The 16,415-nt window shown below is 47.7% G+C and overlaps 1 protein-coding gene across 2 annotated transcripts in view; it reads right to left on the bottom strand.

The window, feature by feature from the left end:
* Nucleotides 1-1,602: 1,602 nt before the first annotated feature.
* DHRS7C (dehydrogenase/reductase 7C) overlaps nucleotides 1,603-16,415 on the bottom strand; it is a 21,334-nt gene continuing 6,521 nt past the window's right edge. Inside the window, exons 3-7 of one of the 2 annotated variants that reach the window (XM_032280291.1) lie at nucleotides 14,691-14,803; nucleotides 12,373-12,586; nucleotides 9,488-9,580; nucleotides 3,368-3,523; nucleotides 1,603-1,874 (exon numbers count right to left, since the gene is read on the bottom strand). In XM_032280291.1, coding sequence (XP_032136182.1) covers nucleotides 1,666-1,874; nucleotides 3,368-3,523; nucleotides 9,488-9,580; nucleotides 12,373-12,586; nucleotides 14,691-14,803 — 785 coding nt within the window. In that variant the 3' untranslated portion in view covers nucleotides 1,603-1,665. The remainder of the gene's footprint in view (nucleotides 1,875-3,367; nucleotides 3,524-9,487; nucleotides 9,581-12,372; nucleotides 12,587-14,690; nucleotides 14,804-16,415) is intronic. The other variant, XM_032280292.1, reaches the window with a different exon arrangement.

Below are 16,415 nucleotides of genomic sequence, written 5' to 3'. Positions count from 1 at the left end.
CTGCCAGCCCTACTCTCTGCTCACCAATCAAGTTTCAGCTCTCTCCTCTCAGGTTTGTGGTCCCTACCCACCTTCTGTTGGCTCTGACCTGAGCACCCCGATATGTTCCACCCTCCACCCCCAACGACAACCTTGTAAAAGACAGTTCCCTTGCAGGCTCCAGGCCTGCCTTGCCTGCCTGCTTCGGTGGGTCCCTAAGTTCTGGCACGACATCCTGCCTCCACTGTGGCTGGATGGGACCACCAGCCTGGTCCTGTGGTAGGCTGAGCTCCAGGTGATCAGTGATCCTGGGCATTTTGCTTTTTAAATTAAGATTTATATATGTGCATATGTGTACCCTCTGTATGTTCGTTTTGTAAATGATTTAGGTTCAGGGAAGAGAATTTTGCCCTTTCATTTATAAATACTAGAAAAGATTGAGTTGTTAAAATATTAGGGCAAAAAGGTACCCTATACTTTCCAAGTGCCCAAGATTCATTTGCTGTTTTTGTTCGTTGTTTTTTTTTTTTGAGATGGAGTCTTGCTTGGTTCCCCGGGATGGAGTGCAGTGGTGGTGGCGTGATCTCGGCTCACTGCAAACTCCATCTCCCAGGTTCAAGAGATACTCCTGCCTCAGCCTCCCGAGTAACTGGGATTACAGGCATGCATCCCCACACCCAGCTAATTTTTGTATGTTTAGTAGAGACAGGGTTTCGCCATGTTGGCCAGGCTGGTCTCGAACTCCTGACCTCAGGTGATCCACCCACCTCAGCCTCCCAAAGTGCTGGGATTTCAGGCGTGAGTCATCTCACCTTGCCTCATTTACTGTTTTGTATAAGAAAAAGAAGATTACATCAAGTGCCCAAGTGAAAGGAGAGAATAACGTTTTAAATGCTTTTTGCTTTGAGAATGGAAGGAAAGGCTGGAATGGGGTGGATACCTGGGCAGAAGTTCTCAGCATTTGTTTGTGGAAGCTAAAAATCCAGCTTGGCTGTGTGGGTGGGGATGGTGGGGTTGGTGGTGCAGGGGAGAGCCGGGGTGGGGTTGGGAGAGGTCTGAGGCCAATGAAATCAGCCTGGAAGAGGGGCTGATTCTCACACACCCCCAACTCTGGAGCTGTTAGCCACTTATGGGTATTAAAGTTTAAATTAATTATAATTAAATAGCATTAAAAATTCAGTGTCTCAGACACAGGGGTCCACTTTTCAAGTGGCCAGCAGCCACATGTAGCCAGCGCTGCCATGTTGGACAATGCAGATTATAGAATATTTCCATCTTGCAGCACTGTCCTAAAGGGTCGTTGAGTCCTGCGCTGGTGGGTAGAGGTGACGGGCAGGTCACCCTTGTATACAGTGGAGGCGGTTTTCAGAGTGAGCTCCTGAGCACATATATACAGTGTGGGTATGTGGATGTGGGGTTGGAGCCATTGCAGCTCCTGTTTCCTGCTGAGTTGTCACCCTACAGAGCAGGGAATCTTCTGGAAGTGTGTCCTAGGAATGTGGAGTGGGAGAACCCCAGGCCCCGAAGCTTCTGGGCTGACTCCCAGCCTTCCTCACTGCCTCGGGGAGATCTCGGACAGGGGAGGGGTGTGGGGGCGTGGGCTCCCAGTGTCAAGCACAGGACGGAAGGGCCAGCACCTGCCAGAAACCTTTATTTCCAAGGCGTGGCCCATTTGGCCTCCTGCAGTTACCCCTCCTCCGGAACATTGAGCTTCTCCTTCACCCCACAGGCCACCACGGCAAAAAAGAACTCGGGGAAGAAGGTGCGGACGTACACAGCGGCCTTGGGAATGGGGTTGGCCACGAACACCTCCTGCTTCTTCCTCCGCACTGTGCGCATCACCTCCTCCGCCACCTCCACGGGGTGCACGCCGTAGGTCAGCTTCCTGAAAAAGACTGAACGGCCCCAGTGCGGGGCAGGGGTGATGGGGAGCCTCAGTTGGGAGCCAGCTGGTCAGAGCCCTGCAGGTGCACAAAGGCCGGGGAAGCATGGGCTGTCCCTGGAGTCACAGGTTCCAGGCCCCCTCCGCCACCCACGGACCGCGGCGCCCAGCGGGAGACTCTCTACTCTGGGTTTCCTTCTGTATCTGTAAGGTGGACCTAGTTAACTGCCCTGATCTTTTCTCAGGGCAGTTAGGTGTGGGGAAAGGGATGCAAAAGAGGTTAGGATCTGAGAAGGTGCCCGGTGGATTAAGGGGCTGTTTCTAACTGTTGTGAAGCTGTGCTTGTTAGGAGCGTCCTGGAACCCCTGGTCTGCACCCCCCACCCCCGATCTTGAATCATCTTAGTTCCTCAAGGTGCACCTAGAGCCTTGGGCAAGGGTAGCACCTCTAGGCTTGGAGTATCCCAGAATAGTGACCTTGACAAGGTGCACGGATTGATAGAGCGGCTAGTTGCTACTCCAGAACCTTTAGTCCTTTAGCGATCCCTGAGAGGTATTGCTATTTTCTTTCTTTCTTTTCTCTCTTTCTTTCTTTCCTTCTTTCCCTCTCTCCTTTCTTTCTTTCTCTCTCTCTCTTTCTTTCTCCTTCCTTCTTTCTTTCCTTCCTTCCCTCCCTCCTCTCCCTCCCTCCCTCTTGTCACCCAGGCTGGAGAGCAATGGCACTATCTGGGCCCACTGCAACCTCCACCTCCCGGGTTCGAGTGATTCTCCTGCCTCGGCCTCCCAAGTAACTGGGATTACAGGCACCCACCACCAGGCCCAGTTAAATTTATATTTTTAGTAGAGACAGGGTTTCTCCATGTTGGTCAGGCTGGTTTCAAACTTCCAACCTCAGGTGATCTGCCCGTCTTGGCCTCCCAAAGTGCTGGGATTATAGGCGTGAGCCACCATGCTCGGCCTATCCCTCATTTTCTAAAATTCTCTTGAGGTTGGTATTGCTATTGTCCCTCATTTTCTAAAATGGAAACAGTAATAGCAATACCTGCCTCTTAGGGAGGCAGGAAGTGATGAAGGGGCTTGCTCATGTCAAACCCTCTAATGTGTGGCAGAGGCCAGCTTCCAGCGTGGTTGGCCTGGCTTTAGACTCTTGGCCTCCACTCTATGCAAGGGAAAGGGGGCAGGAAAGTTCTTCCAGCCCAGATCCTGGCCATTACCTCTGGGAAACAGGCCCAGAGACAGGCAGTCGCTTGCCTAGGTGGCAGAGCAAGCTGAGTGGCTGAGCTCAGTGCATGCACAGGGCGGTAGGCTACTAGGATTCTGTCTACGAGCTGCCTCAGGCCTAAAGGTTTGGGGGCCCTGCCCTGCTGTTGGGGGTTGCTGAGTCTCCACCACCCCCACTCCCAGACTCATGCTTCAGGAGTACCCATCTGAAGGTCATCCACCCCTAGTGACACCGGACTGTTCTAGAGGCCCCCCAGGGAACCCCAACTTCCCTCTGAAGTCTCACATTTCCAGATGGAGGCTTCCCAGTTTCCTTGCTCTGGATAAACATGGTATGACCGGATGAAAGTCGGGCTCACAGTGCTGATGACGACGTCGTATTCCTCCACTTCAGCTCGGAGGCAGTCAAAGAAGCCCAGGGCTGCGTGCTTGGAGGCAGCATCTGCAGGAGAAACCATCCAGAGGTGGGCTTGGGATGCTCCTGGCCCTGCTTCCAGGTGGGCACATTGGAGGCAGGAGGACTGACAGGCACACTTCCTACAAGTGCAGAGCTGGGAGGGCTCTTAAGAATCTGCCCCTCGCTTTATGAAGGAGGGCAGAGAGCCCTCGGGAGTGGTGGAAAAAGAGCTGGAATTGAATCCAGCTTAGCCACTTGCTGGGGGTGTGATGTGATCTTGGGCAAATCACTTTGCCTCCCTGAGGCTCAGTTTTCTTATCTTTAAAATGGGGGTAATAGTTCCCTTGCCAAATTACTGTGATGATCAAATAAGAAAACATACAATGCTGGCACAGCATGAATTCCCCTTCCTTTCTGGGAAGGCCGATGCCTACGAAACTTGTCCAAGGTCCGGGGCCAGTTGGTGGCTGCATAAGCCTGAAGCACAGATATCCCCTCCCCCTTCCCGTTCCCCTTTTCCTCGGAGAGTCCGTCCACGTAATCCACTTGCCAAATCCAGTTCAAATAGCAGATGCCATGGATTGGGCAAAAAAGGATCATTCCAGGAATCCCATAAAGGATGGAGTGGACATTGCTTAGAGCTTTGGGAAGTTAGAGCCACATCTGGGGTGTGATGCACCCAAACTTCACATTTTAGGGGTGTCAGTCAGAGGCGGAAGAGACCGAAGGTGGATGTACTGTGGTTCCTGCCTTCAATCATAACCCTCTCCTGATTCCCCCAGCCTGAGGAGCTGACTGTCCCTCTCCTTCCATGCCTGCTTCCTCCTGCCCTTAGAAAACATCAAATCAGGCAGGGCGCGGTGGCTCATGCCTGTAATCCCAGCACTTTGGGAGGCTGAGGCAGGTGGATCCCCTGAGGCTAGGAGTTTGAGACCAACCTGGCCAACATGGTGAAAACCCATCTCTAGTAAAAATACAAAAATTGGCTGGGGGTGGTGGGGCACATCTGTAATCTCAGCTACTTGGGAGGCTGAGGCACAAGGGTCTCATGAACCTGGGAGGTAGAGGTTGCAGTGGGCCAAGATTGAGCCACTGCACTCCAGCTTAGGTGACAAGAGCAAGACTCCATCCCACCCTCACCAAAAAAAGAGTAAATTGAAAATAAGAGAATTTGGGAGGATAGTAACTAAGAAGAATGTCAGGATCCATCTGCTTCTAACTTTCTCTCTATATTTTATTTTCTCTTTTCAATTATGAAATATTTCAACATATAGAAAACTATGTAATATGAGGTATTCTATCATAGTTGCCACAGAGTGCTCTTTCTCTCTCTCTCTCTCTTTTTTGAGACAGAGTCTTGCTCTGTCACCAGGCTAGAGTGCAGCAGCACAATCTCTGCTCACTGCAACTTCTGCCTCCTGGGTTCAAGCGATCCTCCTGCCTCAGCCTCCTGAGAAGCTGGGACTACAGGCATGTGCCACCACACCCGGCGAATTTATGTATTTTTAGTAGAGACAGGGTTTCACCATGTTGGCCAGGATGGTCTTCTTGCTTGATTCACCTCATTCATGGGTGAGGAACCCAAGACAGTGGCACCTGCATTTGAACCCTGTACCATGTAGGCGTTTAATGTCGTTTTTTTTTCTTGAGACAGAGTCTCACTCTGTTGCCCAAAGTGTTGGGATTACAGACGTGAACCACTGCACCTGGTCTCTTTTCTTTTTAAAAAGAGAGATCGGAGCCAGGTGCAGTGGCTGGCACCTGTAATCCCAGCATTTTGGGAGGCCAAGGCGGGCGGATCATGAGGTCAGGAGATCAAGACCATCCTGGCCAACATGACACACTAAGATGGCTTGAATCAAGAAGATGGAGATAAGGTGTTGGCAAGGAGTGGAGAAAATGGAATCTGTGTGCCTCGCTAGTGAGGACATAAAATGATGCAAGCACTGGAAAACAGCCTGGCTGTTCCTTGAACTGTTAAACATAGAGTTACCACATGACCCAGCAATTCCTCTCCTAGGTAGATACCCAAGAGAGATGAAAGCACATGTCCACAAAGAAACTTACACATGAACGTTCACAGCAGCGTTATTCATAACCCAAAGCAGAAACAACACAAATGCCCGTCAACTGACTGATAGATAAACACAAAATAGCTGTACACAATGAAATGCTATTTGGCCCCAAAGAAATGCAGGCCAGGAGTAGTGGCTCAAGCCTGTAATCCCAGCACTTTGGGAGGGTGAGGTGGGAGGATCATGAGGTCAGGAGATCGAGAACAGCTGACCAGCGTGGCGAAACCCCATCTCTATTAAAAATACAAAAATTAGCCAGGCATGATGGCGCACGCCTGTAATCCCAGCAACTCAGGAGGCTGAGGCAGGATAATCACTTGAACTCTGGAGGTGGAGGTTACAGTGAGCCGAGATCGCACCACTTCCAACCTGCGTGACAGAGTGAGACCCCGTCTCAAAAAAAAAAAAAAAAAAAAAAGGAAGACTGATACATGTTACGAATAGTTGAACCTTGAAAATATTATGCTAAATCAGAAAGTCAGGCACAAAAATGACTGCACATTATGTGATTCTGTTGATGTGAAATGTCCAGAATAGGCAAATGTACAGAGATAGAAAATAGATTAGGGGTTGCATAGTGTAGGGAGGTGAGGGATTGGAGCGTGATGGCTAAGGGCAGGGGACTTACTTTTTGGGTTGGCGAAAATTTCCAAAAATTGATCATGGTGATGAATGCACAACTCCATGAATATACTAAAAATAGTGGAACCATACATTTTTCTTTTTCTTTTTTTGAGACAGGGTCTCACTCTGTCTCTCAGGCTGGAGTCCAGTGGCGCAATCTCAGCTCACTGCAACCTCCCCTTCACAGGTTCAAGCGATTCTCCTGCCTCAGCCTCCTGAGTAGCTGGAATTACAGGCATGAGCCACCATGCCCAGTTGATTTTTGTATTTTTAGTAGAGATGGGGTTTTCCCATGTTGGCCAGGCAGGTCTCGAACTCCTGACCTCAGGTGATCTTCCTGGCTCAGCTTTCCAAAGTGCTGGGATTACGGGTGTGAGCCACCACGCCTGGCAGAACCAGGCACTTTAAGTGGATGCATTGTGTGGCATGTGAATTACATCGTCAATACAAGTGTTACCAAAAAAAAAAAAAAAAGTCTATCAGCTTGTTCATTCATCCACCATCTCCTCGATTCCTTCAGCCATTCAACAGTGAAGCGCCTACTCTAGTAGGTGAGGAGCTGGGGACCCAGAGGTGGACAGAGGCAGCTCTGGCCTCATGGAGTCCTCGGTTCATCAGTCAAGTAGACACATGGGCAAGTGACTTCCATGTGGTGTGTTTTTTTTATTTTTGAGAGAGAGTCTTGCTCTGTCATTTGGGCTGTAGTGCAGTGGTGCAATCTCGGCTCACTGCAATCTCCTTCTCCTGGGCTCAAGCAATTCTCCTGCCTTAGCCTCCCAAGTAACTGGGATTACAGGTGCACATCACCATGCCTAGCTAATTTTTGTATTTTTAGTAGAGGCTGGGTTTCACCATGTTGGCCAGGCTGGTCTCAAACTCCTGACCTCAAGTGATCCTCCTGCCTTGGCATCCCAAAGTCCTAGGATTACAGGTGCAAGCCACTGTGCCTGGCCCCATGTGGCGTGGTTAATGTGGGAGAGAGGTGGGAGCCCGCAGCAGGAAGGACACATGCAGGATTCATTTCCTTTCAAGCCTGTATGCCAGGTTCTGAGCCCCAGACCCCCAATCTCCTTGCCTGGGTGGGTGGTAAGGGAACTGTGCTGGGGTGCTCAGGGGCATTGCGTTTCTTTTGGGTGGTCAAAAGAAAGAAACCTCTGAGTCAGCAGACCCCAGGTCACCTCCACACCAGCTCCTCGTGTCTGTACAAAGCCAGATTCAGAGGAAGAAGAGAATTTTGGATCAGTCTAAGGTGGCATTGCTTCAGTTCTGACATTATATGGGAAACTCTGTACCCCTTAATTCCTCAGCTGCAGAGAACCCAGACCATAGCTTGTGGGGGTGGAGACAGCCTTGGGAGAATTCTGAGTCCCCAGTACTGTGTTTTGCAAATGTTCCCAGGAAACTCGTGCATTTGTCTTATACAGGTCAGTGACCAAAGGGTCCATTGTCATGCCCACACCTTGCTATGTTATGTCACCCCTGTGTTCCCATCACCTGGATTTAGGCATTCAAACACTTTGTTGAATGAATGAAGGCATGAAGCAAAGGGGAGAAGGACTTCTAGGTGTATATTCATGGGATCTATCTGGAAAAAGTATACACCATGGTATACTATGCAGCCATCCTTTTTTATGGTGAATACTTTTATACATGGTGTATAAAAGTCACCCAGCTGCTGAAAATAACAGACAGAAAGTTTGAAAATATAAGGAGCAGTGGGGAGATTCCTAAGTGGGCTGGGGAAGAGAGCAAAGACTGCTGCATGTGGCCCATGCATTCTTCTCTTCTTCGGGGGCCCCCAGGTGGACTGCACTCCCCAGTGTTCTTTGCACTTAGGTGTGACTGAGTTCTCCCAAAAGGATGTGAGCAGAGGTGATGGGTGCCAGCCTGGGGCTTTGGACATTGGGCCTGGCTCCTCCACGCTCTCTTTCTTCTTCTTGCCAGCAGGGACCCAGCTGTGACCACACAGAAGATGATGCTGATGGAATGACCAAGTGTGACCCTGGGCCCCTCAGTGACCCTGCAGCATGGTGGCACCTGCTTGCTTGAGACGTTCCCATTGAGGCTACTACATGGAGGAGTAATCAGGTTTTTCTGCATCACAGGCTCACAGCACCATAGGCTAAAACCAACTAAGGCAAATGGAAAAAGGAAGGTAAAACACTACTTAGAGGGGGTGTTACGGGCTGAATTCTGTTATCAGCCCTTCCAAAATGTATATGCTGAGACCCACCCCCAGTGCTCAGAATGTGACCGTATTTAGAGACAGGGTCTTTAAAGAGGTAATTAAGATAAATGAGGCCATTTGGCTGGACGCTACTCCGATCTGACTGGTGCTGTTATAAGAAGAGGAAATTTGGACATACAGGGAGGCAGCAGACATGCATGTGCACAGAGGAAAGACTGCGGAGACACAGCAGGAAGGCAGTTGTCTGCAAGCCAAGAGGAGGGGTCCCAGAGGAAACCCACCCTGCTGACACCTTGATCATGGACTTCCAACCTCCAGAATAAAAAAAACAAATTTCACTGTGTAAGCCCCCAGCCTTGGCATTTTGTCATGGCAGCCTGAGCAAATCCTTATGGGACCCTACTCATTTTTCCCCCTCCCTTCTTCCCTTCCCCCTCATATCCATCAAACATTTACTGAGCCCCTAATTTGCACATGGTAGTGTGGGCCATGAAGAAATGTATGTGGCATGTTCCCTGCCTCCCAGAACTAGCTCATGGGATGTGGAAATGGCTCCGGAATTTTTCCAGCTAGATTCCATGGACATATACCTAGAAGTCCTTCTCCCCCTTGAACTTTTGAGAGGATGCTCATCTTTGGAGCTGCCCCCTCCCTAAATTCTGCCCCTTTCTGTTTTTCTCAGTTTCTTCCTCAGAAGGGCTCCATTGCCCTCCCATTTTGTGATGTGCACCCATCCTTCTCTTTCCCAGTGGAAATCTTTCCTTCAAGGGCGTCTTTATGGAGGAAGGGGCATTGGAGCTGTGACTGTGCATCTTTGTCAGGAGTATGACCTTCACCTGGCCTTGTCATGTTCACCTAGTGCATGTTCTGCCCATATGGGAGATGGTGAGCTTTGCAGAGAGTGGGAGCTTATCTTTAATGTCTCAGCATCTCCCATAGCGACCTGTAGGCTGTAGGCGCTCAAGAAACAGGAACCATAGGGATGAAAGAAAACCCAGCAGATGGTGTCATCCTTGGACCCTTTCCCCTGTGACCATCTGCCTAGTCTTAGACATAACAGCTCCTGCCTTATACCAGAAGACATACAACAGAAGATGGCATATTTTTATCTTAGCAACTTACATGCTGTACGGAATGGGATCCCAAACTTCCCCTGGATGTTATTCACTAGCACAATTTGGCCTGTTCTCCGGGAGATCATGTTGGGAAGCAGGGCTGGAAAACACAGGACAATGCGACTCTGAGACCGCCTTAGGCAGCGCCAGGGAGACCCCCCCCCACCCGGCCCCCTTCATCACAGGGCTTTGCTACCTCCGCAGTCATTAGATTGCAGCATGGCAGGGATGGAATGGACCCTGCCATCATTTATCCAGTGTTCCCAAAGCGTGGGCTGGTGAATTGCTGGGCGATTTTAAATTGGTGCTTTCCCACCAATGTGCATTTAGTGACACTAATTTTTTTAAATGCATATTTGTTTCAATTTTATTTTATTTTCCTGTCGACTTTTGTTTTAGATGCGGGAGGAACATGTGCAGATTTGTTACATGGGTATATTGCACTCAGGTAGTGAGTACAGTACCCAGTAGAACAGACACTGATCTCAATAGTAAGAAAGGCATTCCCTTTTCAATTCTCCTACTGTGGCCTCAGGAAGGAAGAAGGAAGTCTCACGTTGGCTCTAGTATGTCTTCAGTGCCTCTCTTGCACGTGCTAATCTTTAGAAAAAAATTTTATTATACTTTAAGTGCTGGGGTGCATGTGCAGAATGTGCAGGTTTGTTACATAGGTATACACATGCCATGGTGGTTTGCTGCATCCATCACCCCATCATCTACATTACCTATTTCTCCTAATGCTATCCCTCCCCTGGCCCCCCACCTCCTGACAGGCCTTGGTGTGTGATGTTCTCCTCCATGTGTCCATGTGTTCTCGTTGTTCAACTCCCACTTATAAGTGAGAACATGTGGTGTTTGGTTTTCTGTTCTTGTGTTAGTTTGCCGAGAATGATGGTTTCCAGCCTCATCCATGTCCCTGCAAAGGACATGAACTCATCCTTTCTTGTGGCTGCATAGTATTCCATGGTGTACATGTGCCACATTTTCTCTATCCAGTCTATCATTGATGGGCATTTGGGTTGGTTCCAAGTCTTTGCTGTTGTGAACAGTGCCTCAATAAATGTATGTGTGCACGTGTCTTTATACTAGAATGATTTATACTCCTTTGGGTGTATACCCAGTAATGAGATTGCTGCATCAAATGGTATTTCCAGTTCTGGATCCTTGAGGGAATTGCCAGACTGTCATGTGCTAATCTTTTAACAAAGAGAGGGAAGATTCTGATGCTCTCAAGCTATCTTGGAAGAAGTTAATTTGTTTAATTTTCAGGTTGCTCTTTGTTTATTGAGAGTGAAAGAGGTTTTAAATCTATATTGGTTTTATAAATATTTCCTCCTAAAGTGAATTTAATTTAAAAAGGAGAAAATTCAGAGAAAGGTATTAAGTTAATAATAGTACAGGTGGAATGGGGATATGGCAAAAAATGAAAAGGTGATGGTCAGAGTCAACTTTCAGAATGATCTGTGAAACAGCCCCTTCATGTTAAAGATGGACAAGCTGAGGTCCAAAGCTAGGGTCTAGACCCAGGGTCCTTCGTGAGTTAGAGGACTAACGAGGAGGAGAAGCCTGTTCTGGCCCTTCTCCACTCCACTTTCTTCGTTCCTTGCTTGGATGCCACCAAACAGTCTCTGTTCAAGGTTGATGGATGACACACCTGTGCTGGCCTGTTTGGTGTGTCCATAGGGACTGGGATGGAGGAAACTGTTATCTCTGGGGCACTGTTCTGGGAGCTCTGGGAAGTCTTTCTGCCCCAAATGTTTCTTTCTCTTCATCTGTCTTAGTACTTGAAATCCTATCATTAGAGGTACCCAGCATGGGAGCTGGTTGTAGAGAAGGTAGTTCCAAGATATGCGAGATCTTAGCCCTTGCCAGGACACCCCGTTCCCTCATTGGAGGTGTTCTCCACGTTCCATTCCCCCTGAGCTTCTGCAGGGGCTTCAACTTTTCATCCTATGGTCATTTCCAGCCTCACTTTCCAAGCTTCAGAACTACGTTTGAACCTGGTGGTGAGAAGTCTGCACCTGGCTGTCTCCTCCGCCCCTCTAACAGGTTCACATAGGAATCCCCATCTTGCTCATAAAGGGAGACATCCTCCTGCCTTCCCTGTTTCTGTGTGAAGGGGTTGACAGAATACTGGGTCTCTTGTAGCTTGGTGATAAGCCCTTTTTCTTCTTCATTTCTGAGGACAGAATCTTTTTTTTTTTTTCCCCCCCCGAGATGGAGTCTTGCTCTGTTGCCCAGGCTGTAGTGCAATAGCACAATCTTGGCTCACTGCAAGCTCCGCCTTCTGGGTTCAAGCAATTATCCTGCCTCAGCCTCCCGAATAGCTAGGGTTACAGGCGCCCACCACCACTCCCGACTAATTTTGTATTTACAGTAGAGATGGGGTTTCACCATGTTGGCCAGGCTAGTCTCAAACTCCTGGCCTCAGGTGATCCACCTGGCTTGGCCTCCCAAAGTGCTGGGATTACAAGCATTAGCCACCATGCCTGGCCAGAATCTTTACCTTTGATCAACTGTCATGGTTAGGAGCAGATCAACTGCAAGGTTGATACAGCAGAATGCACACAAGGATGAGACAATGGTTCAGATACGTCGAATTGGAGGGAAACCATGGACATGAGGAAAGAGAAGTAAAAAGACCAGGCTTGGGTGGGGAGAGAGATTCACAGAGAGGGCAGTTAAAATATACCAATCACATGCTTTCTGAGTTCCTTTTCCTTCATAAACATTTCCAATGGGAATGCTGAAAGCTTTCACCTAATAGGTAGGGAATTTTCTAAGGGGGTTGGGGGATTCCATACAGAATTGGATGACTGTCTGGCTGTTTAACAGAGCCCTCTGTAGAAGCTGGTGGCCCAGATCCCCACGGAAAAGTCAAACTCACGAGACCTTTTGTCAAGGTGATGGGTCCAAAGTAATTGGCATCCATGATCTTTTTATCTAGCTCCAGAGAAATCTTATGGGCAGGCCCCTTCACCTTCACACTGGCATTGTTGATAAGGATGTCCACACAGCCATAGCAATCCAGGACTTCTTTTGCCACATCTGGGACACAGCTGATGTCCGAGAGGTCCAACAGGACCAGCTTTGGGGTGAACGTCTGCTGAACCAATGAGAGAGTCAGGGTATGCATGAGATACCCTCCCTCTTACAGACCTTGGGAGCCCTCAATCTAAAAGCCACCTATTTTGAAATTCAAAGATCATGAAATGGCTGCAAATAAATAAATAAATAAATAAATAAATAAAATAAAGACAAGAAGCAGAAATCATTCTGGGATGAAGGATACTGCCAGAGAATTCATTCTTGGGGACCAGGGCAACAACAACAACAAATGTAGACATGAATATGCAGCAATATGTCTAAGCTTTTGGCCAAGGTTCCAGAACTGATAAATGAATATCACCCTTCACAGTGGTCCCCTTTGCAGGCTGTGCACTGACTCCAGTGGTGACATCGTTACTTTTAACGTTTCTGAGCTCCTTTGTGGAAACCACTTTGCAACCTGGCTTGCAAGTTGAAAAAAAAAAATCCATCACAATACTTTATAGCCACATTTTTAAAAACTAAAATTGGGCTGGGCCAGGTGAGGTGGTTTATGCCTGTAATCTCAGCACTTTGGGAGGCTGAGGTGGGCCGGTCACCTGAGATCAGGAGTTCGAGACCAGCCTGACCAACATAGTGAAACCCCATCTCTACTAAAAATACAAAAATTGGCTGGGCATGGTGGCATGTGCCTATAAGCGCAGCTACTCAGGAGGCTGAGGCAGGAGAATCACTTGAACTCTGGAGTTGGAGGTTGCAGTGGGTTGAGATCATACCATTGCACTCCAGCCTGAACAACAGAGATAGACTTCATCTCAGAAAAAAACAAAAACCTAAAATCATACACTCAACACAATATTTTTGGAGCATCTATGTGCCAAGCACTGTGTTCAGCCAGACACTTGCTGCATGAAGACTCTATCGATCTAGGGATATGTAGGAGGGTGGAAAGATGGGAAAATTGACGACACCGAGTGGGAAATGCAATCCCAGTGTTTGACAAAGACTAGCCCTTAGATATGCCCTTTAAGAGAGGGTTCTGTGGTCAAATTTGTCTGGGAAACACAGGCTGTTCTCCAAGTTCTTCTTGGAGATACACAGTGAACATTGGCATATCAAAGGCTCTGAAAAGTCCCGTAGTGAAGAATCTTGGACAAGCTTAGCTGAACTCTGTTTCTCACTCAACTGACTGAAACCCCTTTTACCAAGTGCCTAATCACATCCCTAGAAACACACTTTGGGGAATTCGTGTTATCCTATTTGATTCATCTCCCAAATACCAAACTTACCTCTGAATTACTTTGATCTGTTTCTTTCTTTCTTTCTTTTTTTTTTTTTTTTTTTTAATTTGAGACAGAGTTTCGTTCTTGTTACCCAGGCTGGAGTGCAATAGTGCAATCCCAGCTCACTTCAGCCTCGCCCTCTTGGGTGCAAGCAATTCTCCTGCCTCAGCCTCCTGAGTAGCTGGGATTACAGGCATGCACCACCACACCCAGCTAATTTTTGTATTTTTATTAGAGACAGGGTTTCTCCATGTTGGTGGACTGGTCTCGAACTCCTGACCTCAGGTGATCCGCCCACCTCAGCCTACCAAAGTGCTGGGATTACAGGCATGAGCCACTGCACCTGACTTAGCTGTTTCTAAACACCAAATGAAACCTCAAAGGTAAAGATTAGAAACAAATATCCTGATGGGAGCCCCAAAGACAGTTCCCTGACCAATGCTCTAGGAAGACTTTGGAAACTGCAGCCTCATTGAAATAAGTGTTCACTTCCTCGGAGACTTCTTGGGAAGGGGTCTCATTTATCTGGTTTCTTTGAAGGAGATACCAGTTGAGGCATTAAAAAAAAATGGCTGTGTTTGTAATCACAGCTGGTACCTGTAACATCCTCTGTGTTCTGTATCCTTGTTCAGTTTGACTTATATAGAATCAGGGCAAGGGGCCGTGGCTAAAGAACACAATTTTGTCATGGTGGGTGGTCAAAACAAGTCAACCCCTTAGGAATGGTATACTTGCCTATGTCAAGGTCATTGGGTTCATTGCCTCACATTCCCCAAAGCAATCACCAAGTTTCCTCCACTTGGTCCACAAGCTGGTCCTGAACGATCAATGGAGGCTGGGAGTGCCCAGGGTTACCCACGCCGACAGCTAGAAGCTTACCTTACTGGGGTCAGCTACGCTGATCAAGGCATCATAGAGGTTCTCTAGTCTCTCCCAGTTCTTTCCACACAGCACCAGCCTTGCCCCACCTGTGTGGAACACCCGAGCACACTCTGTGGGGAAGAGGGAAACAGAGCAGAGCACACTGTGTGTATGGAGCCATGGACAGTGAACCCCCCTCTCTTGGGAACTCATGAATTAAAAAAACTCAGAAGTCTTAGCACCATGAGGTCCTTTAGGAGTCATTTCATTCAACTCCCTCCTGGGGCTGGAATTTTTGTCATTTCCAGTCTCCACATAGTTGCTTCCATGAAAGGGAGCTCATGGTGTAGTGAGACAACTCTTCCTTTGTTAGAAAATTCTGATTATTGGCCAGGCACGGTGGCTCACACCTGTAATCCCAGCACTTTGGGAGGCCGAGGTGGGAGGATCACCCAAGGCTGGGAGTTCGAGACCAGCCTGACCAACATGGAGAAACCTCGTCTCTACTAAAAATACAAAATTAGCTGGGCATTGTAGCCCATCCCTGTAATACCAGCTACTCAGGAGGGCAGGGGAATTGTGGTATTGGAGAGAGGGTGCAATTGAGGTGCTGGACTATGAAGTCTAAATCAGGTGCGAGCAGGACTGAAGGCAGAAAAGGCCAAGATCGATTTGTAGAGATAAGAGCCAAGCAGGGAGTTGTAGGGATGAGAGGTCTCCATGAGGCCTGAAAACAGGTATACTGGGTATCCCTGAGAGAGCTGGGAGGAGGGCGCTGGGAGGGCTCAGTCTGCTGACAGAGGGAAACCTGAATCCAGGCGTAACTGGGTTAACAATGTCGCCTTGAATTGTTAAGGCTGCAGAGAAGGGAAGATTCCTTTCAATTCAGGTGTTTTATTGAGAAAGAGGCTGTCCATGATAAGTCTGGATGACAAAATTCAATAAGGATGCCAATTTGCTTCCAAGTTAAATTGATCAGGTAAATCAGGATTTCAACAGTTCTTGGGAAATGACAGATTCTACACTTTATATGGCATATTTTGCACATTTGAATTGGAATATTCAGTATGAAGGAAAACAAAGAACATTTTGAGAAACAGTTGTTAAAATATATTATAAAATTACAGAAATTAAAGAGTTAGCAGTTCGAGTCTAGATAGAAATATTGATAATAAATAGAGCCACATATTGAGGAGAATTTAGTGTATGATAAAGCTAGCATGTTGAATCAATGGGAAAAGAATGTATTATGTAAAAAGTAGGGGCTCAGCGCGGTGGCTCATGCCTGTAATCTCAGCACTTTGGGAGGTCAAGGTGAGCAGATCGCTTGAGGTCAGGAGTTCAAGACCAGCCTAGCCAACATGGTAAAAACCATCTCTGATAAAATTTGAAAAATTTAATCTCAGCTATTTGGGTGGGATTAATTGCTTGAACCCAGGAGATGGAGGCTGCAGTGAGCAGAGATCATGCCACTGCGCTCCAGCCTGGGCAACAGAGTGAGACTGTCTTAAAAAAAAAAGTGGTATTTGAATACCTATTTGGGACAGAAAAAAGCTGGATGCATTACACCAAAATATACTAAATAGTAAAATATAAAAACAGAACCAAAACAGAACTAGAAGAAGGTAGGGATGAATATATACCCTTACACTGGGGAGAGGCTCCTGAGCATCCATTGAAGGAAGGAAATTTTAACAGAAATGATTTTACTTCTTTTTTTTTTTTTTTTTTTTTTTTTGAGAT

This window comes from Sapajus apella, unplaced genomic scaffold, assembly GCF_009761245.1.
Source record: "Sapajus apella isolate SASKATOON/1434 unplaced genomic scaffold, GSC_monkey_1.0 scaffold12, whole genome shotgun sequence".
Taxonomy (NCBI): domain Eukaryota; kingdom Metazoa; phylum Chordata; class Mammalia; order Primates; family Cebidae; genus Sapajus; species Sapajus apella.
The sequence above is the reverse complement of the archived record's forward strand: the minus strand, read 5'-3'. Positions and strand labels throughout refer to the sequence as shown.